Below are 27,964 nucleotides of genomic sequence, written 5' to 3' on the forward strand. Positions count from 1 at the left end.
TCCACACAGCTGATTCTATTATCCAAACACAGAACACTTTCTCCTAACTCCATTCAGAAGAGAGCAATCTAGAAATACCTCAGAAAATGAATTTAAAAAAAATATGCAAGTTACCTGAATTAAGGCCTCAGTCAACATGTCTTCATTGACCTCCAGAATAATGTTTTTGATATCTTCATATGGCATACGATATGATCCTAGGAAGATCGCTAAAATAAAAAATGAGCTTGTTACACACAGAACAGTATCAAAATTTTAAAGTTCTAATTGATGCCTGATTCCCATTTCATAGACTCCAAATGTGAAACTTCTGTCACTAATACTAATCTACAGAGTTAAGCACAAACACAAATACTTCCCATTGGCTGCACTATCCTACTCAGGCAGGGGAAATGGCCTATTATCACGGGCTCCAATGTTTCCAGTTTTCACGCATATTTATATACAAAATAAAACTCCTGCTAATAGCACTGATGACTACATGTTTACGCATTTGGGATTGAGCTGATACAAAACAACCCATGAAAAGTTAAAGATTTGATTTCAAGTTGGCCTTTGAATTCAACTAAATTCAGCTGAATTTAGTATGGAGATTGTCAGATGCATGCAACGCGGTACTTCTCAGGAATGACAATCAAGTAACCAAATACAAAAAAAAAGCCTATCAATCCACTTTATAGTTCGCCCATATTAGAAACAATTAAAGTGTCTGGATCATCAAAGTTCTCCGCATGCCTGCTGATAGTCACGTGGTATACCGCTAGTTGCATTATATGTTGAATCACGATTTCCACTGTCAACTTTTTCTTAATTAAATTTTTACTATGCTATATTGGAATAATTCAACAAATTATACCTAGAAAAGCTTACACTTACTTAGAAAGTGTTTTTCAAACAATGCATTTCACTAAAACTACTTTTTAAAGAACATTCGTGTGTTCTTATCACCAGAACATGAATATATTCGTAAGAATTTTTTTCATGGAATGTCTTTATGACTTCATTGGCACCTAAAGAATAAAACATCCTTACTGTCCAGGGAAATGATTACCTAGAAATAAACATCAAATGAGAACTCTGAAATCGAAATAAATAATGTTGACAGATATCAACTAGCCATTAAAGATCATACTGTGTTTTTCAAACAATACTGAACATCCCTCCACTTTACAAAGAAAATGTACTGTCAAGTAAGCAATGTACACATTCACAACAGCTATTAGGAGACTGCTTTTCTGACAGTAACATTTCTACAGACAGAATGACGAATTGTTTATTTTACTCTGATTCCCTACAGCACATTCTTAACAAAATAAACTCCTATGGTATCTCTCTGCGTAATTAGAAATGCTTGGTGTGTTGAAATTTCTTGCGCATAGTGTTTTAGTATCCTCAGAATATAAACAGTCTACTGTGGAGACAAAAAAAAAATGCTGAATTCAATACAAAGGGGAGAATTTGTCAAGTAAAACTTAAGGCCTACTTAAATAACGATGGCTTTAAGGGTCCAAGCTGCTTTAGCAAAAGCATACTTATTGGCTGACTGGTTTGTTAAAGGTTTTAAGGTTCAGTAACCAGTTTTAAAGTGCAGTGGTTAACAATTTAACTAGCTCACATCACAATTACTTCAAATATAAAGGAACAGCAGTGAAAGGTTTTGCCCAATGTGAGTAGTGAATACTTTAAAACTATCACTACCATGCCTACGCAGAAGGAAAAACAAATAACACTCTTTTCAACTCTGCCTTATGTCTCACTGTGTCCTCTAACAATGCGTATATTATTCATAAATTTCATCTAGCCTAACCAAAGCTAAATAACGATGGCCTCCATTCTGGCGAAATGACAAAAAGGCAAACCAAATCATTTTTACACAGAATCCTGTTTCTAGCAGGTGCTAAATATACCTGTTCAAGGAAGTTACAACTTTGTTTAAATACCAGGGTGCCAAAAAATGTACACATCTTAAGATATGTTATCTACGTATTACTTTTTGAAGTTGAGTTACGATAGCAATGTGTAGTATGACGTTTGCTCAAAGGATGGCATTAATCAGACGAATGCTAGTGTCATTCATTGTATTGCAATTTTAATACGTTTTTTTTTTCCTTTTTCAAAATGTGTATACATTTTCTGGCACCCTCTGTAAATTCAACAACCCACTCTCACTACCACCATCACCACCCTGCCCCCTACACAGGAAATATCACATACACAGATTCTGAGCTGTTTTGGCATCCAAAACTCTCAACTCTTTCACTTTCTTCTTTGCAGGTAGGGTCTTCTTTTCCTCTGAAGCTTCTACGTTCTTTTGAACTGAAAGAAAAATGTTGATTCATAAACAACAATGGTACTAATCCAAATGCACGAAATAACATTAGTAAGGCATATTAACTACATTAATAAAGCTTATGCCAAAATCAATAAATGTGTTTATTTCATTAGTTCTAGGAAGAGAATAAACACAAAAATATAGACCTGTTTAGAGATTTCCCTACAAATTAAATATCAGCACTTAAGCAGAAAAGATACGCCAAATGGAACCAAAAATCAATTACTTCTTCTTAACTAATGTGCAACATTAATTAGTTCTTTACCAGGTACCTACAAGCAGCAATACAATTAAATATGTAGTAAAATCTCCCTAATTTGGACTAAATGAGGAAAAAGAAATGCATTTGTACTAAATTATGTTAAAACTTAGGCATGTCTTCCATTCAGCGAAATTGCTTTAAAGTACCTAAGGTAACTTTAACGACTACACAGGTTGCCATATAAAAATTCTTGCTGAGACAGCTCTGAAGAATAGAAACGAACCACTTACAAGATGCACAATGTTAGCACCTCTTTGCATACACATTATTAACCAACCTCAAAGCCGTGGTCTTTTGAGTCAGTTAGATTTGTCTCCCTCGCCATTTTTTAGTACTATCTGCTTTCTTAGAACAAAAGACAGAATTATGCTGCATTCACCAGGTAACCCTCTAGTTCCAAACAGTTAAAATGACCTGAAACTGTGAGGAGTGGCTTGAGCTCCCATTACCTCCATCAGCCCTCCCCTCACATAAGCCATTCCCAAAACCAATGTGAAAAACAATGCGACTGTCTGCTATGAAAATGAAGCTTACGTCAAATCCCTAAACCCTTCCCAAGCAGAAATTCTAGTTACCTTTGTACTCATGTCTTGGCAGTTTACCTCGTCTAATGCAAAAATAGAGTTGTAGGTCATGGGACCACGAAAACATATAAGAAAAGTAAAGCCACCATTTTTTTTTTCCAGTTAAGTAGAGTGATAGGTTCTTGCCCCCAAACTCATGCTTCTAAACTTCATCACTAAATCATATGGCCATAACCTCGCTGTTTCTTTATTACTTTTAAAAAATATAACTTCATTTTGAGGCAATAATTACTTTTGCTATTTTAATTTACCTCACCTTTTTTAAGGAGATCACAAATGAGTTATCGGTTTTCTTTAGAGGAAAATCAGCACACAACCACAGTACATTTTTGCTACGTTATGCGTTCAAAGATGTTAGCATCTGGAAAACGTTCTAGACATGTTATAGAATGCATCAAAATACTGCAAGTCCACTGAGACCCCCTTTATTTCAGTGGTGCAAAATAGGTGAAAATTAAATATACTATAAAAATAACAGATAAAATAAATTGTCTGGATAATTAAAGTCCTAACAGTTAGTTCTAAGCTTTACTGACATGACCAATTTAAAGTGATGCAGAATCTAAGCAGACTAGATAATTACACTTGAGTATCATAATCTTAGGAGAGATGACAAGCAGTTTGTCGTGTTTACTTAACACTATAGAGTTATTGTTACTACTGGAAGAAAAATGACTTAATGTATTTCTTTTAAAATCATCAAAGGATGTTCCTCAAAGGATCTTTCCTATGAAATAGTCAGAATTTTATTTTAATGTTCAAGGCAGTCCCGGCTTAAGACAATTGTATATAGAGAAATGACAGGCCAAGAGTCATTCCCATTGTCAATAAACAAAAAAAATCTGAATCATATTGAACTTATTTCTAGAATCATTCAGTAATTTTAACCCAGTCAAAGACACAGCCAAGAGAACTGTCCTCAGCTCTCGATACGCCTCTAAGCCCCACAATGGGAGACTGGCTAACCAACCATATACAGAATAAAAATGCTGTTGAACAAAGGATATATTAACAGGCTGAAAACTAGCAGACTCGTGACTAACCCAGGCATACGCAATGCTCATTTTATATGCCTTCATATTTCTGCACTGTTTTGATTAAAATGCATTTCAACCTCTCCCGTCTTTAAGTGAACAAGTTGTTTAAAATGAAGACTGGATGTCTTCAGTAACTCGAGTTCACAGTTTTGTTTTGGAATCCAACTACACTTTCCTTGTATTATGTAATTTGGCTTGATCCCAGGTTCAAGAAATGGTAAGAATTCCATGAGTGGGCACTGCTGTTCTCAGAATTACTAGAGCCAGGCTAGTTTAAAAGAGTCCGTTACTTAGACAGGCTTTCCGAAACAATCATGTTTTAGCCATGATCAACAGATACTGACCAGTGGCTATGATTGCCTTTGGCTTTCTTGTCTTTAGAAGCACTCCTCACCAATCACAAACACAGGCTTACATAAATAGAGAATTTGAAGAGAGGCAATGTTATATAAAGCTTCCCCAAACAGTATTAAAGCCTTCAGACAAGTATATTAAAAATGCCCTGCTTTCATTATGACTACAAAATGCCACTTGTCCTAAGATGCTTTTATTCCATATGTTTCCAATGCTTACAAATCTTAAATATTCCATAACTTTATTTTAAAATGGACAATTCCATAACTTGATTAAAACTTGAAGAGATATGCTCCAAAGAAGACATACAAATCGCCAACAGATATATGAAAATCTGTTCAACATCACTAATCAACAAGGAAATGCAAATCAAAACCAAAATAAGATATCACTTCACATCTGTTAACATAAATATTATTAAAAGAAAAACAAAACAAAAGATAAGTGTTGGTGAGGATGTGGAGAAACTGAAACCCTTGTACACTGTTGGTAGGAATATAAAATGGTACAGCCTCTCTAAAAATAAGTATGGCATAATACTTATTATGTATTATACTTATATAATACTATTTATAATACTTTTAATAACTTTTAATAAGTACTTTTAATAATACTTATTAAAAATAAGTATGGCATAATACTCAAATAATTAAAAACAGAATTACCATATGACCCAGCAATCCCACTTCTGGGTACATAATCCAAAATAACCGAAATCAGAATCTCAAAGAGATATCTGTTTACCTATATTTACTGCAGCATTATTCACAACAGCCAAGATATGGAAACAGCCTACATGTCCATTAACGAATGAATGGATAAGGAACATGTATAATGCATATACACATATCTACATATTACACACACACACACAGTGGAATATTATTCAGCCTTAAAAAAGGAGGAAATCGCACCACATGGCAACAACATAGACGGACCTGGAGGATATGAAGTATGTGTAAGAAGAGAGTTACAGAAGGACATGATCCTACTTACGGACAGGAGGCATTTAAAATGCCAAATTCATAGCAACAAAGAGTAGAACGGTGGTTGCCAGGGGCTGGAGGGTGGGGGAAATGGGGAGCTGCTGTTTAATTGCAATCAAGTTTCAGTTCTACAAGAAGTTCAAGAGATGTGCAGTACAACATTGTGCCTATAGTTAACATACGGTGCATTTAAAAAGAGGGTACATCTGATGTTACATGTGCTTATAACACTAAAAAATAATTTAGAAACGTAAAGTACAGGATTCTGTAATAATTTGGATGGGACTGAAAAGATTTGAAGCCTCAATACAAAACCTTTAAGAACTGATTTTCTCACCGATGGCCCTATGGTCCTCAGGTTCATAGTCAGGCCTCTAGTCAAATGCGATCTTTCTCTGTGCAAACGAGAACCCATACAGCCACTGGCTTTGAATCCAATTGATTAAATTAATCTGAGTGCATCAATGGGTACTGCTAATCGACCAAATAATAATGAAAATGATAAGCTACTGCTGCATAAAGATAATAATGTAATACTACATTGTATTATTATTGAAGAGTCGTTAACGTCAAGATACTAATTATCTAAGATAAAAGGCCCACTGAGTATTCTTATATTTCCTTTAATACATGGAATTTTATGTGCACTTGTACTATAAATGTGTTCCTTTACATCTGAGGGATGCTCATCAGCATAAATAAAGTAAACATGGTTACATTCTTTCCCTAATCGAATTGAGGCAATGTTCAGAAATCTCCTATTAATTTCTGCTATCCCAATGGATACATAGAATATGTGACAAGATATTTGTAATTTGTAGCAAATATGAAGATATTACAAATGGGTAATACGGAATGATTTACATAGTGATAACTAACCATAAATCATTAACAAATTTTTATAACCACTTTATTTATCTCGAAAGTCCAGTGAGAAAGATTGATTCCTAAAGTCAGCATTAATACTATTCATTCATTCATTCATTCAGTACATACTTCATGAACACCTATACTATATGTTAGCCTAGCATGAGCATACAATGCTACACATGACTACAACGTCTACTCAGACTCTTAAATACATGGTCATACGAAAACTACTACTTACGTGTCTCCAAGATATCTAATATTTGTAATCTTCTTTATCAATGACAACATAGCTTAAATGAATACATGCACAGCTCTCAGCAAATTCTCTTTCCGTTATTGGAAGCCATAGTTCCACATTAGATAATACTGTATCTTTGAATCAGCATCAACTGATGTGCTATGACATATTATACAAACTATGTGGAGAAGTGAAAGTATGACACTTCCTACTAAATGCACAAAGCCAGGGTAAATAAAGCTAATATAAAAACTGTGATCACCCTGCACAAATACATATGTTATCCACATGTATACAATTCCACAAGTGACTCTAACTGTACAGAAATGTTTTTTCATGGATTAGTTGAAATAGTTACTTTAACTTCAATTAATAACTCAATGTTAAAATGAGTGCAACTGTGACACGGCAGGCAGGGACATTCTACTATGTTTTCTGTGTGTGACAACTGTGATGATTTTTCAATTTAATTGTTATTTTCCACTCTTTTTAAAAATCATCTTTATCCTTGCATTTCTGGAAATATTGCACAAACACAATTGAAAAATGGGCAAAAGAGGAAAGGGTAATAATAATAATGCCAACAATAATAGTAACCACGACCAATCAACACAACCACCACCAAAATCAACTTTTATTAAATGTCTGCTCTGTGCCTGGAAATCTTTTAATTTTTATGTCACTTCATATAGTAGGTATTACCATTGTCATTTGACAAAGGAGCAAACTAACGAACAAAACCATTGAGTCATTTGCCCAAGATCGTATAGCAAGGAATAAAAATATGATCAGCCCTCCCAGAATCAAGAAAATGCAAATGAAAACAACCAATAAAATACTATTTCAAAGTCATCAAATTGGAAATAACAAAAAAGTCTCATAACACTAAGTATGGAGGAGGTGGCCGAGAAGTAAGAATTTGACTGTGCCAACAATGGCAGTAAAAGTTAGGACAACAACCTTAAAATAAACATTCATGAACATCTAATATATGTAAGATGTGCTTACCATAAGTATAACCCAATCCTTCCACTGTCAGGTCAACTGCTCGAGGACAAGGGTGTTCACTGCAACAATGTTTAGAAGAGTATAAAAACTGGAATCAACCCATGTGCCAGGGGAATGGATCAACAAATCGTGGGATATTCACATAATGAACTACAACCCAGCGCCCACAATGCCTATATTGTGAGTGCTGGGTTGTAGTTCGTTATGTGAATATTTCAACAAAGCTAGATCCCAAATACAGCGCTGAATGGAAAAATAAACGTGGTGGAAAATGGTGCATGCAGTATAAATAGCATTGACCTCAATAAAAATAAAACAGACTAATCTTACGTGTGGTATTGCTTATAGATGAGTATAGAGAGAGAGCATACATATAGCCAAATTATAAATGCATGGAATAAATACTCAGGAGATTATTGACAGTGCTTGTCTTTTATTGACAGTGCTTGTCTTGGAGGAGCAAAGTGACACTGGAATAAGCAGAATCTGGAAACTTCCATTTTATCTCTAATGTTTTATTTCTTTAAAAGCAAAGAGATGCAGTAAATATGAGTAAATGTTAATTAATATTTGTTCACTCTGGGAGGCTGGTACACGGGTGTGTGCTACAACTGCCTTTGCAAATTTCCACTGTTTTCAACATAAAAATAAAAACGATATGACTAAATTAAATATACCCATCCCTTTTTAAAAAACTGTTCACCTTGGCAATCCCAAGGACCAAGTGTAGCTAAGAATCAGAAACAATAGAGGAGAGAATAATAAAAACTACAGGTAAAGATTAGTCAGTTGGGTAAGCAAGCACGATTTTGTTTTCGATTGTTTCTGAATCCATTTTGTGAGGGATAACACATTTGTTTACCAAACCTTGAGAGGCAAAGCTGATGCAATATGGAGTACAAGATTGCATTTCTGTCTCCTCTTATGTGCTGCATATTACAGCTGTGAAACGTCCTCTCTCTGTGTTGCCTACAGCTGTACACTAACTAAGGCATCCCACAGAAAGGTAGATTTCATTCTGACACCTGCATAGTACCTGAAGCCATAGGAATGGCATTACCTGGAGTGTTCCCCAAGTTTACAGCACATTAAACAAGAGTAATGGTTCTAATGGTGGGAATCACACACGCATACTTCGTAACGATTTCCTAATTAAGGAACAAATCTTACTGGTTGTAGTTTAGACAAGAACCCCCCCAAAGCAGGCAGCACGTGTTACTGCAAATTAAGATCTGCATAACTAATATACTGATACACCTGTTCATTAAGCCAATTACTGAACACTGCTAAATATCACCAGAACACTATGTTTAACAACGTGCACTAGCTCATGTTGGATATTTTCAATTGGGCCTCAGTAGCTCAGCAGGTAATGTATATTTTAGGAAGGACAAATAAAGCTATCTCTGAGGTTTTAGGGAGAATCTGCCTTGTTTGAAGTGATAACTGAAATACCACATTTGACAAGTGAGGTTGTGGAAGTTCCTCTTGTTAACCGTTTAACCTATGTGAGGCACCTTACTCAAGCTACAGCTAATCCCTTTACCTGCAGGTTGGCTCTGGCTTTGTAAGTATGGACTGAGATTTTGTGGGCCACCTCTTGCACTCGGAGAACCTCCCATGACGTTATGTTTCCTAATTCCTGTCACAAATCAATACATCCAGCAAAAACCTCAAGGATTACGTGGGTGAGGACTATGAAAAGCATAACGATCCGGATTCCAACGCCAAAACGCAGTACTACTGGGCTAACAGGCCATTTCTCGTCGAGAACACACTTTCGATAATTCATCCTCTCTGGGCTTTACTTTTTTTAATGTGGTCCATCTCAGACTGGTACAATCCTGCACACAATTTAGTTTACTGCAGAATGCAGTTAACCTTGCTAAGCAAGACTGAACAAAGTAAGGCCCCAAAATATTTGTAGTCAGTGTCTCAGTTTGACAATGTAGGATTTTTCAGTCTGGGTTTCAGGTTTTACCTGAGCACATCTAGAAGAAAGTCAATGTTGTAGATCTCACCGCAGATTTCTTCACATGAAAGACCACTGGGAAACTGTGTACCCTTAGAGAAACATCACACCTTCCGGGTGTTGCCACTTGTTGTCTAATAAGCTTCTCAGAGTTAATACACACCAAACCAAACTCCTTACGTTACTCCCAAACCTGCTTTTTAGTCTTCTTCTCAATAAACGGTAACACAATCGTAATTGTTCAAGGAAAGGAGAAGGAGTGGGGAGAGGAGTAGGAAGAGCGAGGAGGAAGGGGGGAGAGTAAAAGGAGGAGGAGAAGGAGAAGGTGAAGGAGAACAAGAAGAAGAAGAAGAACAAGAAAGCGGAATCATCAATGACTCTACTCTCTCACAGGCCACATCCCACTGGTGGGAAATCCAGTATTTTATCACTTCTCATCACCTCCACTTCCACGTAAGGGTTTCACACGACGATCACTTCTAGCCTAGGGTATTACAGAAGCCTAAAAAGCAGTCTCCATTCGGCCTTTGGCCTTCTTCACTCGATCGTGTCAATTAATTAATTAATTAATGTCAGTCCTATGTTCAAAACCCTCCAGTGGCTTCCTGTCCTATTCAGAGTAAAAACCAAAGCCTTTACAATAGTCTAAAATGTCCTACTTCATATTTCATGTCCCCTCCTTAGCTCCTCTGACCTCACTTCCTACTACTTTCCTCCCATCCAGTCTATTGTGGCCATACTAGCTTCCTTGTTGTTCTTCAAATATACCAGAACGACTCCCACAGCAGAACGTCTGCACTTGATGGTGTTTCATCTCCAGAACTCCCCTCACTTCTTTCAGACCTTAGTTCAATGTCACTTTCTTATAGAAACCTTTCTTAATGACGTGGTTCAAAACAGCAACCCCTCCTTTTTGGCTCTCCTTTCCCCCTTGGCCTGCTTCATTTTTCTCCATAGCAATTATTACCATCTAACATAATTGCCTGTTTCCCCGAAAACAAGACCTGGCCGGACAATTAGCCCCAATGCATCTTTTGGAGCAAAAATTAATACAGGACCCGGCATTATATTATACTATACTATACTATACTATACAAGAGCGGATCTCAGACTTATAGTAAAACAAGAGCAGGTCTTATATTAATTTTTGCTCCAAAAGACGCAGTATAGCTGACTGTCCGGCTAGGTCTTATTTTAGGAGAAACAAGGTATATGTCTTATTTACTGTCTATGCTCTCCACGTTGATGTAACCTCTCTTAAAAAGAGGGATCTGTGACTGTTTTGCTCAGGGTTGTATACTAGCACCTAGAATTGTGCCTGGAGAAGAATAGGCACTCCAATTATTTTGGCATTTATCCTACATATATATATTCTCATTTGTGCCCAATGATTGACGTATTAAGAGTATGTGTTCAAGTATTATTAAGCAAAAGATTATAAATGTTCATCAATTGGAAACAAATTTAATTATGGTATATTAGGCATTGTTTATACTAGCAGAAGATCTGAAATGACCCAAAAGCTCATCATTAGAAGACTGCTTGATTAATCCATGGTATGCCCACTCAGAGGACTATTCCGCTGCTTTATCCATGATGGAGGATGCTCTTTATGGAATGATCTTCAATAAGTACCATTAAATGAAGCAAAGAAGGTATACAAGACTGCTCAGGACATACCACCATTTATGGGAAAAAAGAGGAAGGAATATTTATATGCATTTGCTGGTATATGCATAAAATGTTTCTGGGAAGATTTACAGGAAATTTATTACATTAGTTACTTATGGGAGAGAATTCAGCAACTGAGAGACAGAAGTGAGAGGAGGAAATTTCACACCATGCTATTTTCGTGCCTCTTGGATTTTCAACCATGTAAATATATTATCAACTCAAAAATGAGTAGAACAATAAAACAAGAAACAAAAGGCTTTCACCACTAAGAGGTCTCTAACATATGAATGCATAGGAATGCCCTAGGGCACAAGTTGGCAAGAAAGTACTTCATGTAGCTCAGGTTGCAGCGTAGAAATGTAGCCAAGGTTTCAAGTAGCATAATCAACAGACAACACAGAGAAGGAACAAAGTGACACATACCAAATGGCAGCCTAGTCATAGAGGTTACCAGAATGTGTAAGTGAAATTCAAACATGCGAAATTTTAACAACATATCTATATGCTATGACAGTGGGGGGCTTAAAGATTCATGTGCCTAACAAATTCCATCTTCTTCACAATTTACTATGTCTCATGCCCATATTTCTTATCGCCAGTATCAACATATTCATTTTCTTATTCACCACTTATGATTTATAAAAGAAAGTCAAATTGCAATAAAATATTAAAATGCCTGCACAAACATATTTCCTGTATAGACAAAAACAGCAACGCTACAAAACCAGAAGTGTTGCTTGGTATACAGCACTGTCATGTCTGTATAAATGCCTGAATTCATTGTACAAAAGGCAACTTAAATAAGAGTTTCAATGAATTATGGTATCTGCAAAGGATAGTCTGAAGGCGAAATCTATAAAAGTCAAGGGCTACCTAGATACACAAACAAGCAGGCCTCCCCGGGAGAATTCATAAACCAGCTGGGGACAACATGAGAGGACGAGCTCCTGCAAGACCAATTCAGGTACATTACTCGAACTACAGTATCTGTAATTTTATTTCTATTTCCAGACTCTTATGAGTTGGCAAAATACTGGGTACACGTAATTATTAAGAGTATACATACAACCACCACCAGGCACTGCGCTGGATGGATTTTCCTATTAACGGTGCAAGACAGGTATTTGTATTAGTCTGCTCAGGACGCCGTAACAAACTACCACAGACTGCGTAGCTTAAACAACAGAAATTTCTCACAGTTCGGCAGCCTGGCGTGCTCAAGATCAAGGTGCTGGCAAGGTAGGTCTCACCCTCAGGACTATTCTCTTGGCTTATAGGCAGCCACCATCTCGCTTCGTGCTCACATGGCCTTTCCCTGGTGCATGCGCAGGACAGAGAGAGAGTGAGCCAGCCGTCCGGTTCCTCTTCTTACAAGGACACTAATCCTTTTGGATCAGGGTCCCCCGTGTTTATGACCTCATTTAACCTTCATTACTTCCTCGGAGGCCCCACTTCCAAATACAGCCACACAGGGAGGTAGGATTCCAATATACACATTTTGAGGAGACAAAAACATTCAGTCCATAACAGTATTATTATTGCTGTTTTACAAATAGGTCCCCAGAAACCTACAAAAGATCTCACAGAAAAGTTAAATGGCAGGGCTGGGATATAATCCCAGGCTGTCTGACCCCAAAGTCTGTGCTCCTGACACAGGGTTCCCCCATTCTCCACAGATACAGAAGGAGATTCACAGTTACCTCCCATATATTTACTAAATAATTCAAGATAAGCGGGTCCAGTAGAGATGCTGAACACACCCCATGGTTCCAAATCTCTCAGAGAGTTCTTCCTTGTGGCCTCACCAAATGTTTTGCTGCACCTTCTAGAGTAGAAATCAAAGCCATGGTTTCTTTTTCTACACAAGCTTGGCATCCCCGCTTGCCCAAAGTGGAATTCAGAGTTCGGTGGTCAGTAACCCTACAAGAGGTGCTGAGTGTTATTAATTTTGTAATGTTTGACGGGAAGGTGAAGAAGAGGACGAGAGGTGGGGGACAGGCTTGGGGTACGTGTTCCCACACGGGCCAGCCTTGAAAACTGATTTTTTTAAATAACTTGTGAAGGAAGAACTAGAATGAGAGGCTCTGAGATTATGTCAGGGATCAAAGGGTTCAGAGAAGTCATGAGATCTAAAAAATGGTTGTGAAAGGTGGAGAAATAGGCTCACAAAACGCACAGGCTTGATGAGGACGCTCAAGCCCAGGAACATCAACATGACGAGTCAAGATGACCTCCACCCCCGTGGGCCCCGGAAAGTAACAGGCAGAGTCTCTGAAAAGCAGCTGAGGCAAATTCCAGGAATTGCGTTAAGTGGGAGTTCTGAGTAGGAACAGACAGTCAAGACGTGAGTCTCTGTATGTCATACAAATCACTGTTGCAACTCTCAACTCTGGCATTGTGCCGTGAAGGCAGCCACCGACAGTGAGGAACAAATGAGCATGGTGGCATTCGAACAGCAACTTATTTACAAAACCAGATTTTGTAAACGGGCTGGGTTTGGCTTCTGTAGTTTGCCAAGGCCCGACATCACAGGTGCTCATTACGTGTCCCGTCCCTCATCCCCTTCCTTTTGCCACTGAGGTCAACTTCTTCTGGCTTCAACGTTTGAAAGTGTTCAACTTTATTCTTCCAAAGTAACATCTAGAACTGCCTCACTAGAACTGTTGATTGATAATTCTGCTTTTCAAATAGCATTCACATAATCAAGTACATTTATACTCCTCATGCTTTTTGTATGTGTCAATCCCACAGGGATCAATGCTTCAATCCTAAACAGCAACTGTCTCCTAATCATTCCCCATATATTCTCATATGACTTTATCAAATGTCTACATGTAAAATGACCCTAAAACCCAATCAGCCTTAATAAAATTATAAATTTAGTTTTTACCGTCCCATCAATATCTGGGTAGAATGAGAGCTCACAAGGAGCTTATACAATGTTGGTAATGCTTCACTTGGGACACACCGGTTTATGCTAAGATGAAAATCTGAGTTCTGTAAAAAGCATATAAATCAGACCTTTGAATTTCACATAATACAGTTCTCTTACTTTATGGACATAAAAATACTACTGAGTATTTCAATTTGGTTTGTAGCCAGCTGAGCTCAATGGGAAACAACCACAGTTACATAGCCTGTTTCCCCCTTTCGGATTCCAACTGGTTTCAATTTTATCTTTCGGCAGTAAGTTTCTTTAGTTCAGAAACGAAGTCAGTGTATTCTGTGGAAGGCAATGGAAGCATTAGAAAAGTTTCAAGAAGGGTTAGAGACAGAGTACCTGAAATTTTCATCCTGCCTTTTTTTTTTTTTTAATTCAAGTGAAGTCTGTTGGTAGCTTTCCATTTAAAAGCGGTAAGCAACATATGAGACTATTTTGGAAATGTGAAAAGATGTGATAAGAACAAACTTGAAAGAAGCTTAAAGTTGTACTGTGTTCTGGACAGACTCATGACCCTCTTTCTTCCCAGTCTATCACCCTCTGTGTTATGCTACCAAGAATGCAGACTGTTTGACATCATCCCCCTGTGCTTCTCTAGGCTCTCATCCCTTTGTAATCTGAACATACCCACAGCTGTGGAAGCGGAATGTCAGAATCTCTATAGAACCTGCAGCTCATGAAAACTCCCCACGTAATTCTGGATATTAGGAAGGTTGGCCACAGCTGCTCTAAGGCATATAACACAACACTCTAACAGCTCAATAAATACTCCCCAAATTGAAAAGTGTGAATATCATCAACAGTAACCCCTGGAAGCCCTGTTTGTAATTTCGTCTCAAGTTTATAATCTAACACTGAAGGTGACAATCGAGCTCATTTAGTGGCAAGTATTGAGATTTAGTGACAAGCAGAGAGAAAGAGAAGGATACTCAAGGCGCACTCTATTTTTAAATCAATCATCAGCTTCAAGGCAAGGATCTTGCCCTATATTTCTATAATTTATCATTCTGCTGAGTACACAGAAGTTTTGGGAATAAATAAGAATGCATGTTATGCACTAATTAAAAACATGAATGTACATAATACATACTAAAATTGATAACAAATACCATTGCCTCGCTCCCCTTTTAGAGATGCAGTTATCACCATGCCAGAAGAGAAGACAAAGAAGAAAACAATGATTTGCCATTGAAAAGAAAAGCGTAAGGTAGTTCAAGACGAATTTATCCTTGCTGGATGTAAATATGTTCCTGTTTTACCAAGTCACTGAAAATAACCAGGGTAGGTTAAGGACTGGGGATATACAAAATAGGAAAAGACAAACTATTTCATTCCATAAACACTGGAGTCCTCAGTAATGGGAAGATTCAGTCTAACCAAAATCTATCGTTGAGCTAGACAAAAAGCTAAGCAAGCTCACCGCAGCTTGGTTTCATTGCTTTTGCACACCATGTAGCCATTTTAAAGTTCGTATGCCTTAGACCAATAGAGCTCAAAAACCAAACACAAAGCACATCTCTCTAAATAGAATACTCTGTTTATGGCAAGGTCAATTTCAGTTATGTTGCCAGCTAGTAGGAGCATGTTGATACCACCTATAGACAGTGAGAAGAATAATGATCACCTGAGTTCAGTATGGAAGTTATTTATCAAAGTAAATTAAGGCAAGTTCTGTGAAACTCAATTCTTATTGAAACTCAATTCAATACTTGCACTTAGTGTGATGTTCAGCCATTGATAACCATAACTGGTGTGTGTGTGTGTGTGTGTGTGTGTGTGTGTGAGAGAGAGAGAGAGAGAGAGAGAGACTGAGATTAAATCCATCATAGTTAGGTGGCTCCAGTTTAACAATGAGCTTCCAAATGCCAGAAACAGTTTGGAATGTAAGCTTTTAAGAACTTCAAAAAAATGTTCTTGGATGAGGGCCCAGCTATGTTAAACTCACTCCCGTGAGAACTATCTTTTAATAATACTGTATCCAGAGGTGTAGAGCATTTTTAATATAACTGCAAAAGATATACTATAGAACAAGAGCATAAGCCTAGTTATTTATTGTAGAATAATTGGTAATTACCTATTGTGCAACTTTTATTAATTTTGAAGCTCAAGAGGTAGATAATCGAGGGTCCTGTATGGTTTATAAAGGCATATGTAACATAAAAGCAACATTTACAATTAAACACTAAATCTCAGAGCAAAACAAAACTCAAATATACACTGTATCCTCAATGTACGGCTCCCGAAATTCTCTGCAATCTAGAATGCAGATAAAGCTATTACCATATAAAGTAAAATACATCTCATAAAGATTAGAATGAAACTGCATTATATAAAAAAAGAAAAATCAGAAATCCCTCGAATTTAAGGTTTTACAGGAAAAATAAAAGAGACAGTAATAACCCAGGTAAGAAGCAGCTGCTATTAGTCTCAGACAGCAAATAAATTTGACTGGATCAGGACAGCAACCTGCTGACTCTTTTTCCTAGCAAACTATTTCCAACCTGCTGTGCTCGTCATTAGGCTGGCCTTTACTTCACCCCAGCCACTTCAGTCCCACCGCCATGGGGGCTCATTGCTGCTTTCCTCATGGCTGCCCCCAAAGTGTGCCTCTGCTTTTAGCCTAGAATGCTTCGAATCTGAACTTAAGCCCCGCTTACGACTGGAGACAGAGAGAGCAGGAAGGCAACACATAAAATTTGGAACAGAAGTGTCATAAAGACATATAATCAAATTAAAAGCTTCAAATTGGCTAATAAGACATGATAGATTCCTATTTCTTACTGGAAAACCACAGTAAAATACCAGGTAAAAAACATAAACTCCAAAGTTGGGTGTGACAATCCATGAAGTGAGCGAAAGCAGCACTAATATATCCAGCTTTCCACTTAGATCTCATGGAAATAAATCTGATAAGACATCTAAAGGAGCAGAGATTACATATCTGATATCGGGTGCACTATTTTTAAAATAATGAGGCATACGAGATACAACAGGAGTAAGTGAATAAAGAAAATGAAATGGCATTACTTTTATTTAAAATCACCCTAGAAGTTCTACATCCAAAATATACGCATTTTAATGTTATGAGTATGACATGAGTTGTGGTGGGCAGTTATTCTGCATGTTTAATATAGATGAAAAGATTACAGGTTGTAATTTTAAGTGATTTCTGCCTATTGTCTACCTAGGACAAGTCTACCTAAAAATAGAAATGTATGACAGGACCCCTGAATGACTGCAAACTACTTTGAGCTTGACTCCCTTCATACCTCAGCTGTCAAACCTGTATCTATTAAGACCCAAATAAAGTACCACTTTCTCTATGAAGCGTCTCCAATTACCAGTACATTCTTTGCCTACCTCCATCACTGATAAGGTACTTTCCACATGCCGCCCTATTTAATTAAGGCTCATGTATGCACCATATTGCCTTCCTTCAGTTACAAGTTCACAGGGAAAACAACACGTTTGGTCCAACTTTGTTTCCCACCGCCATCCCACTTCCCAAAGTCTCTAGACTATGATAATCAAGAAATATTCGGTGAATAAAATATGTGAAATAGTAAGAGTGGAAAAATGATGAGGGTGCAGAAAGAGAAAGAAGAATTGGATGACCTTCTGTATTCAAGAAGTAACTAAAGCCTAAGCAGTGATTGAAGAGTGAGAAAGAATCCAAGACAGAATATTAGACCCTGGAGGTGGCCCGAAGGCATGGACACAGAGAAGAAAGAACAGCCAATTAAGAGGACAAGAAGAACAATCAAAGAGGTGTGAGAAACAGGGGAACGCATCGTCCCCACAGTGAGAAAGAAAAATGTTTCAGTAACACAAAGTCATCAACAGTGTCAATGACAGCCAGGAAGGTCAAGCATAGACTAAGTTCAGGAAAGAAAAAAAAAAAAGTCCAAAAGAAAATAGGCCATTTCAGGCCACACAGAGCAATTTCTAGAGAGCAATGACAACAAGCGCCATATTACAGGATACAAGGAAGAAGTGAATGGAAACAGTGAGTAAAGACCATTCCTTTGAGAAGCTGAATAGGAAAAATAACTTTCTCTATAGTACGAAGGAGACAGAAGCAATGTGACTGAATCCCAGCTTTGCATAAGAAGGCACCTGTCAAAATCAAGAACAGCTTTTATTCTCTAAATGATTTCAGAACAAACCCAGCATACAATGACTTACTGGACAGGATCAATAGAAACTGTGCAAAGGAGATTATACTGTTCAGCGATCCGCGTTGCATCATTATCTATAATGGAATAAGACAAGGTGATACAATGGCCCAAAGCTTCCTGGAATCGCTCCTTAATGAAATCAACCAGGAAAAGTGAGTCCCCAAAGGGAGTAAGCCAGAACAACGCCCTCTTCTTACCAATGACACCATAGCATTTTTCAGGGTTATAGGAATAGAAATGGAGTACGCAGCAGTGCCAAGTGAACTAGGCTCAAAATTATTGTTTAGAGAACTAAATGCTTAGACAATGAGCACGGCCTGTACGGCCCTGTCAACATCTATGGCAAAGAAACATAATAACTCCATCTATACAAGTCAGCAAATGAATAAAATTGGTATGTTCAACGGTAAAAGCTCCAGAAGCAGTAGCCTATGCCATTTTAATTGGAATACAAAAGTTACTGAATAACAAACTGCTGATGAAGATCACAACACTATTTAATTCTGTCATACCAGGGCTTAACTAAAATATGAAGTGTTTATCTACAACATTAGCTGAAGGAAATAAACTGGCTGTCACCCAATTACCCACGGTGTCCTAAAGGTGTGAAATCTGACCATATGTAGACCTAACGGTAGTTATGAAAGATTCCCTCTACACCGAGTACAAATGGATCAGCTAGGTGGCCAACCAACAACACAGCAGGTGGCTTTCTCAACTTACTGACTGCATTTGTCTTCTTATTAAGAGGAAATATTCAAAGGAAAGAGTACTGTTTGCTGGGTCAATTTAGTGACAAATGCATGCTATCTCAAACAATTTCAATGCAATATAATTAAAGAAACAGTTAAGTTCCTACTAGGGGACAAGGTGTCACGCTAGGAAGTAAAAGAGTTCCAGGAAATATTCACTGCCTTAAGAAACCTATGGTATCTAACATGATTGCCAAATGAACATTTCAATTGCATTTTTGTTTTTGGTCTTATTTAAAAGGCGATGGCTTATTCCTTCCTATGCCTCGGGATGCTGTGCTTGAATTAACATTTAGTAATGATGTCCAAAGAAAGTCAAACTTTCAATTTTTTTCTAATATCAGTCACTATTAATGATGTTGATTATTATATTATCTATTTAATGGGTACTTTAGATTATAAATCTCCATCCCTTCATTATCATAATAACTCTTCAAGGTAAATATCCCATTTTGACTATAAAAACACTTAGGCTCAGGGCAGTGAACTAACTTGGTCCATCTAACAAGGAATCAATCTGGGATTCAAACTCAGAGCAGTAGGGTTTTCCAGCCCATATTCCTTCCACTACAACAAGCTGACACTCTTTAGCCTGTATGCCTATCATTTCATTAAATGAACTATCATGTGTAAAACATAAAGCAGAACGACCAGGAATTAGGAATTTCCGTAAATGCCAACTCCTATTCAATGGCCCCCAACGATCATTCTACAAGTTCTGTACACGTACACTCTAACCAAGTGAGTCACACAAAGAAATGGGGTTCTGGAAAGTTACAGGTAAGCTTATCAGACATACCCAATTACATCGCTAAAGATGATAAAGGAAAAATTTGGTTTAACAAAACTAACAGAAATGAATCAATGAGTATATCCACTGATACATTTAATGGTAATAAAGCACGATGTACTGACTTCACCGTTTTCTAAAGGCAAGGATGATTATTTGCTGGCAGTTTTCTGCACTAGCTTTCTAAGGCATATGGCTACTATCAGACACAAAACAAAGAATCGCGGTATGAATTTTGCTTAAGTAATTCCAGTAATTTATAATCCATAGTAAAAATGCACACTCAAAAGATAATATAAAACCTAGCCTTCTATACAAAGTGGAATAAAATTTCCCTGGCATAAAATACCTTTGGGAATGAGTTACCTCTTGGCAAAATAAAAAGTATCAAAACAATAACAAAAAACCTGTCAAATACAATAAGAAAGTAGACACTGCATTTTCAGCAGCATATTAAATGCTGAAGTTTACCACCACATACATCCTCAATACTTGGCCACATTAAAACCTTTTAAAGCATGTAATCAATGAAACTGAAATGCATAAACACACATAATGAAAAAAACTACTTCCAGCTGATCACTTGAGGAATGAGAGCACCACTCTATTAGATGAGAAATGTGTTCTTTGTTCTCTTCCCTCCTTCCTAGAAACTGTCCTATTGCTTCAATCCGAAATTATTTAACACCAGAGACAGGTAATCTTGCTCTCTTCCAAATCTATATTAATATATGTATTACATATATGAGGTCTGACAATTAAGTTCAAGAACTTGTTGCAACGATGCTGCTAACCTTTTTTTGATATCAGAGGGATTATTCATTAGGAATTTGTACCAACTGGACAAACAGTTAACCAAACTTACTAATTGCAAGTGCTGAAAAGGCTGCAGGAAAAACTTAGACGACTGAACGTTTCTCCAACAATTCCTGACTCTTGCATCACGACAATGCACCAGCTCACACAGCACTGTCTGTGAGGGAGTTTTTAGCCAGTAAACAAATAACTGTATTGGAACACCCTCCCTACTTCGCTGATCTGGCCCCCAATGACTTCTTTGTTTACCCGAAGATAAAGGAAATATTGAAAGGAAGACATCTGGATGACACTCAGGACATCAAGGGTAAATACGATGACAGCTCTGATGGCCATTACAGAAAAAAAGTTCCAAAATTGCTTTGAAGGGTGGACTAGGCGCTGGCGTTGGTGCAAAGCTTCCCAAGGGGAGCACTTCTAAGGTGACCATAGCGATATTCAGCAATGAGGTATGCAGCACTTTTTCTAGGATGAGTTCGGGAACTTAATTGTCTGGCCTCGTATATCCATAAGATCATACACTCCCAGACAGGAAAGTACTAATAAAGACCTTCCTCCTGAGCTTCAGATTCATAAACCCAATTTCTTACCTCTTTCACAGGACCTTCAAATAAAGACGTTCCAACATGAACTTATCTCCAGTAATGTGAAAAGTGGTCTGTCTGTTCCCTACATTGGTTAAAGGCATTATGACCCAATATACGTATCAAACAAGTAAGCAAATAGCAAATCATCTTTGACTCCTCTCTCTCTGAGCCTACCTGTCACGCACAAAATTCCACCTCCGTTTCTATTGCCTTTTTCAGAGCCTTCAACAATTATTGCTTAGAACCATTCATCGATTCATCCATTTATTCTACAGTTATGCACTACAGTAGGAAACGTGAATACAAAAATGATGAAAGCACAACCTCTGTTATGAGAGGGACCAGATGAAAAACTACAACAATGTACGAAGGTGTATGGAAGTGCTATGAATTTACAGTAGTCTCCTGGATTTTCATTTTACTTTTTTTTTTTATTCTATCCACTCTAATTTCTCCTACACATTCATTGCTGGGTTAACCTTTTAAAAATATTATGATGTTTCATTTATAATTAATATTTTTCCCTACCTATAGGATAAAGCTTAAATAATAAGCATGGCGTTCGGGGTCTTTCAAAACCAGGCTGGAAATGAAAAGTAATAGCCCCTGGGTACCCCAATATTCCAGCCACACCAGAGTACTCGCCATTACTGAAAACAGTCAGGAAACTCGAAGCCTGTAGGTCTTTGCTGAAAGCTCTTTACACCCCACTCCTTCTCAGCCTGACACATTTGGCTGGATTAAAATACCATCTCCTTGGAAGGAGAACTGACTCTGGGTGGTGAACACATAATGGGATTTATTGATGATGTAATACGGAATTGTACACCTGAAATTATGTAATTTCATTAACAACTGTCACCCCGATAAATAAATTTAAAAAAAAAAATACCATCTCCTCTAGAATGCCTTCCTGAACTCTTCCAAGCAGAATGAATCACTTCCTCTTCTGGCCTCTAAGGTTTTTTGTTCCTAGCATGGAACTAGCACTTAATACACTGCATTCTCATTAGTTTAGATATCCAGCTCCCCAATGAAGTGTGAGCTTCTTAAAGCCTTCAGCCGTGGTTGTATCACCAGAAACTAGTACAATTTGGTACATAAGAGGCATTGGGGAAAAAAATGTTTGCTGAATTGAATGAAAGTACTATACTGCCGCCTCTCCATAGTTCCTAGACATCACCCTTGCATTAAAGATGCCACAGTCATTCATTGCTTTATATTGCATTTAATAATGGTGACTCTATGATATTTATGTTTTCTATTTCCATCACTGGCATGAAACTTAACAGCTGGCATATGTGTTTCCCTGATAAAAACCAATTATTGGTGGCAGATAACAACTAAGACAGACTTTCCTGTGGCAAAAATCCTAGTGTCAAGTCAGTGTACATGATAAGCAGTGCCTCTGTGAGTGCTTCTAGAGCCTGGAGAAACCACATGCAGGCAGCTTGTAATCAGTGCCCTCCAGTTCTGAGCTGAAAAATCAGAAACCATACACACATACTCACAGAAGCACACATGCATTTATTATTGAGGGACCATTAGTAAGATACTGCTCTGTGTGCACTGCATTGATTTCTTTTCTTGGTCCTCCCCCTCACATTTCTAAAATTTCTTTTGTGAATGGGGAGGGGGAGAATTCTGTGCAAGAGGGACTAGAAACTGTAACTACTGGCAGAACACAGTTCTTGCCCCTGAAATCGCTTCTTGCATCACTCTGATTCTTCAAGACGTGGTTATAATAATTTTCCCATTATAAAAATAAATATTAGTAACTAATTTGGATCAGGAAAGATTGCGCACCATGATTTTTGTATTCAAGGACCAATGTCTCATGTTTAGGAAACTGCAACCTAAGAATGAACACATTATGAGATGTCACATGCCCACATAAAAATGGGTCACCTGAACTTGTTTCTGAAAGTATGGTAGAATACCTACCCTGACTTACTCTCCTCCCACTGAAAAGAACTAAATGTAATAAACGTTTTAAAAATGTTTTAAAAGGCACTGATAATCTGGCAAGAAAGTAAGGAATACCTGGAGGCCAAAAACTAAATGAAGACCAATTCAGAGAGGTAATATTCAGTAGAGCCGGCTTTGACCTTGAGTGAATTTGCTAAACCCAGATGATCCTGAGTTTCAGTTTTCAAGACCTCAAGAATGGGGGTAATGGAAACCACGTCCGGTTCCTGATCAAAACGGAAACAGTAACAGCAAAGGGCTCTAGAAACCTGGCTCTATAAACCTCAGAGGACTACAACTCAGTTTAATGGTAAATTTGAAATAAACTTGCCCATCTCCCAAGAAGGCCCATCAAGAAAACTGCCCATATCAAAATCTTGGTGCTAAATGGTGAAAGTTAAAAATCTTCTTGGAGAATTTGCAATCAAAAGTCAGTCCTCATATAGCCAGAATTCACACTTCCTCAATAGTTTAAGGAAACTTAAGCCAAAATTTTGACATGATCTTAGGTTGGTAGCAACCTAGCAAACACTAACACGAATCTCCTCGGAAGGACAGTAACCTGTACATGAGGCCTGAAAAGTATAAGAAACAATAAGTATGTTTAATATGTTTAAAGAAATACAAAGAGATTGAAGTTATTTGTAAAGAGCAAGATATATTAAAATGGCTAGGAAAATCTGGGAAAGAACCAAATGAAATTTCTTAAACTAAAGAAAAACAAAAGGTAATAATTAAAAATTTAAAATTCAGAGGGTGGGCTTAGCAGCAGAAGAAACAGCTTAAGAGAGTTTCATGAAGTAAAAGACATGGCGGAAGAAAATTTCCAGAGTATATCACTTAGAGATAAACAGAAAACATGCAAGACAGGTTAAAGAGAAATGTAGCACAGAGTGATAAGGCATAATATCTATAATACAATTTCCAGCAGGTCAGACAAAGGAGAATGGGGCAGAGGCAATATATGAGGAGATATTGACTGACAATTTTCCAGCATTCCAGAAAGATATAAATACACAGATTCAGGAAGCTGAAAAAATCCCAAGTAGGATAAATAAAATCAACACCTAAACAGTGATGCAAACTCCTTCATACCAAAGATAAATAGATGATCTTAAGATCAAATACACAGAAAAGCCATTACCTTAAAAGGAACACATATAGAGTGAGGACTAACTTATCGATAAAAACAGAAGCCAACATTAGGGAATGATATCATCAATGTGTTGAGAAAAAAATAATAACCTACAATAGACAAAATATATTTCAAAAAGAGATTTACAAAAAAAGGCATTTTCAAACAAACAAAAACCTAGAAGTTTGCCAAGAGATCTTCACAAAAAGAAAACATCAAGGAGGTACTTCAATGAAGGAAAATGATCACAGAAGAAAGTTCGAAAATATACCAAGGCATGTTGAGCAAAGAAAGAGGTAAAAGCGTGGGCAGATCGAAACAAAAACTCAGAGACACAGACAATAGTTTAGTGGTTACCAGAGGGGATGGGGGATGGGGGGTGGGTGATGAGGGTAAGGGGATCAAATATATGGTGATGGAAGGAGAACTGACTCTGGGTGGTGAACACACAATGGGATTTATAGATGATGTAATACAGAATTGTACACCTGAAATCTATGTAATTTCACTAACAATTGTCACCCCAATAAATTTAAAAAAGATTTTTTTTAAAAAGAAACAAATAATGAATTCATAAAGCAACTTCAATAACAATACTAGTTTTGTTGATGATGTACATACCCTATGACCCATCAATTTCACTCCCAGGAATATACTTCAAAAGAATTTCTGCACAAGACTAGACTGGATGCCTACTGGATAGTTCCTCCTGGAAGTCAATTACTAGCAACCCAATCTCGTGGTTTCTAAAATCAGTTTGTCATCTTCCTCTGAGTCAGTTCTTCCTCTTTCTTTTCCTCCCTAAGTTATATTAAAATGTAAAAGTATTGCCATTTTACCATTCACAGAGTCTTAAGATGCCAGAGTCTTTAACTCTTCCCTATAACCTACCAGGCAACAATAGTAAGTTCTCGAGGCCTGGGGATTCTAACTTAAAGGCATCATTTTTATTCAGGCCCGATGGGCCTTCTCACCTGACAAGGCTCTACTCAATTTCCCTAAAAAGCTGTGCTCACATCAGTCTCCTAAGACCCCTCAATCCTTCCAAATTTCTTATCAATTAAAGTCTGAATTTCTTGGTCTAGCATTTAAAGGCCCTCATAATCTAGTTTAAACATACATTTCTAACACTATTTTCTGCCATTTCCTCTGAAGTTACACTCCAGTTTCTCCAACATGCACTCTTCAGTCTGGCCACGTCACATGCCTGCTGTTGCCTGCGGAAAGCTCCAGGGTTTTCAACATACAATTAGTTCTACTGAAAACATCTTTTTTGCCCTCTCAGTCACATTAGTAAAAGCCTGAATCTCATCCATCCTTAAAAGCCCAGCTAAATTGCCTTCACTTTCATGAGGTCTTCCACTAGCTTCCCTTTCCCTTATCCACTTCAAACCAGCACCACTTCACCTCAATGCCACCTGTGGAACTATTACATATCTGGTATGTTCTAGTAGTTCTGTGCATTTCTTGTTTTTGAACGTCTACTGAGCCATCTTTGTAGATCTCACAATACTTAACAAAGTAGCTTTCATGTAGCTTAAGAAATACTGCTTGAATTACCAAATAAGTCGGCTTTAACAAGCACATACCCAGCAATCGCTATATAGCAGACCTGTACACTGAATCGTGAGCATTCCAAATCCTTGTGGTCTATCAGCTTTTACCCTTAATCAAAGCCCCTAATGAGGTAAAGGACAGAAAATATCAGGTTGACCCAAGTTCTTCACAACGCTGGATCATCTCAGATGAAATGGGAAAATGATAGTTCTTTAGCCCCAATAGGGGATTTTACTATAGAAATGAGCCATGGAAAATGAGGCTGACTGCAGTTTTCATTTTCTGTCTTGTAGGTAACCTACTGCACTAATTACAGAAATCCCATAGTTTCCTTAAAAATATGTTCAGATAGTTAAGAGAAATGTCCATCTAATTCAAAGGTTATGGTAGCTATATTCTCTAAGTTATTAAAATGTCAGAAAAACGGGGACCAAAAAAAAAAAAAAACAGGGAACAAAGCAAGACAGTCATATACCACCAAAATGCCAAAGATACAGACGTTATCTGAAATGCTAAACCAGAGAACAGGTATCTGTGTCTCTAGATGTATGTGAGAATACTTGAAATTCCAGATACTGCAAAGCATCTGCTAAACATACTCCCCAAACCTACCAAGCCAGCAGCTGTGTGATCTAGTTATATATTCCCAATACCACCTGGAAAAATGCAAATTGTACAGCCTTGCTCATAAAAGAAAATAAATAAATGTCTCTGATGAATGCCTATCCTCCTGTATCATAAAAGTTAACAATCCTGCCAAGGGAGATTGTACAATTAGAATTAAAAACTTAATAACTTAAATATTCTAATCAGTCTTCAATATTACCTTAATCATATGATAGATGGCCAGAAAGGGAGAAATGTGATTTGCTGTAAAAATTTAAAGTCTCTTTAAATTAATAATAAAAATAAGAATGAGAGTATATTTAACATTCATGTTATTCTGGGAATAAGACTGAAACTAAATATAGTGTTTTAAGAATTTATGGAAATTCTGGGTGATGAGCACACAACGTGATATACAGATGACATATTACTGAAATGTACACTTGAAAACCTATGCAATTTTACTACCCATTGTCACCCCAATAAATTTAATTTAAAACAGTATGTTAAAAAAGGGGATAATAACAAAAAAAATAATTCATGGAAATTAGTACTTTAATAAAAAAAACATTCTGTATATCTACCACCCATGTTACTTCCTTCACACCGCAACTGTAAATTCAAAACACAATATTCTACATAATCTGCTTTAAATTCAGCAAGTAATACTACTGAGAGTAACGAATGCACAACTAATCACTGAGACACTGTAAAAAATGTAACACAAGTAAATGCCAAGTTTTCCAAAGACGAGACAAATCAAAGAAAAAGGACTACAAAAATATCATAAATCAGATGGACATATTAAGTAGGATCCTGAGGCAATGATCTAGTTTAATGTAAAACTCAAACAGCATAACAAAGTTCTGCTCCCTTAAGCTACGTGAACATCTTTGTATGGTTTCACAAAACTGAAACATTTGAATAAAGTCCAAAGATGACTCCATTTTCAATTTAACAAGAACATTTCCCTGTTTTTTTTTTTTGGGGGGGGGGGACAAAAAACAAACATGGTTCAATTATTTTTATTTGTTGATGTCTCATATAGATTAGGTCAATCTAAAATAAATTCTTTTAATATGCTCTCATAATTATGCTGCTAACTGCTTAATGAACCAAGTGAGAATACATGATTATTCACAAAGCAAGAGGCAATAAAAGGAAAACATGAATGAAAAAGAAGTGGGGGAAAAAAAATACCCAGATCAGATATGTCAAGAAAGTGTTTCAAAAAGGAAGCACTTGATCATCACTGTCATAGTAAAGGCGGAAACGGTATACCACCGATTCCAAGTGACGTTTTAGAGAAAACTTACT

General features: G+C 37.2%; 1 protein-coding gene across 3 annotated transcripts in view; it reads right to left on the minus strand.

Annotated features, from left to right (window-relative positions):
• DIAPH2 (diaphanous related formin 2) overlaps window positions 1-27,964 on the minus strand; it is an 842,313-nt gene that overhangs the window by 477,337 nt on the left and 337,012 nt on the right. For all 3 annotated transcript variants that reach the window (XM_081043893.1, XM_081043892.1, XM_081043894.1), the window contains exons 19-20: window positions 2,215-2,316; window positions 115-209 (exon numbers count right to left, since the gene is read on the minus strand). In XM_081043893.1, the coding sequence (XP_080900019.1) occupies window positions 115-209; window positions 2,215-2,316 (197 nt within the window). The remainder of the gene's footprint in view (window positions 1-114; window positions 210-2,214; window positions 2,317-27,964) is intronic.

The sequence above is a fragment of the Rhinolophus hipposideros genome (assembly GCF_964194185.1).
Source record: "Rhinolophus hipposideros genome assembly, chromosome: X".
In the NCBI taxonomy this organism is placed as follows: domain Eukaryota; kingdom Metazoa; phylum Chordata; class Mammalia; order Chiroptera; family Rhinolophidae; genus Rhinolophus; species Rhinolophus hipposideros.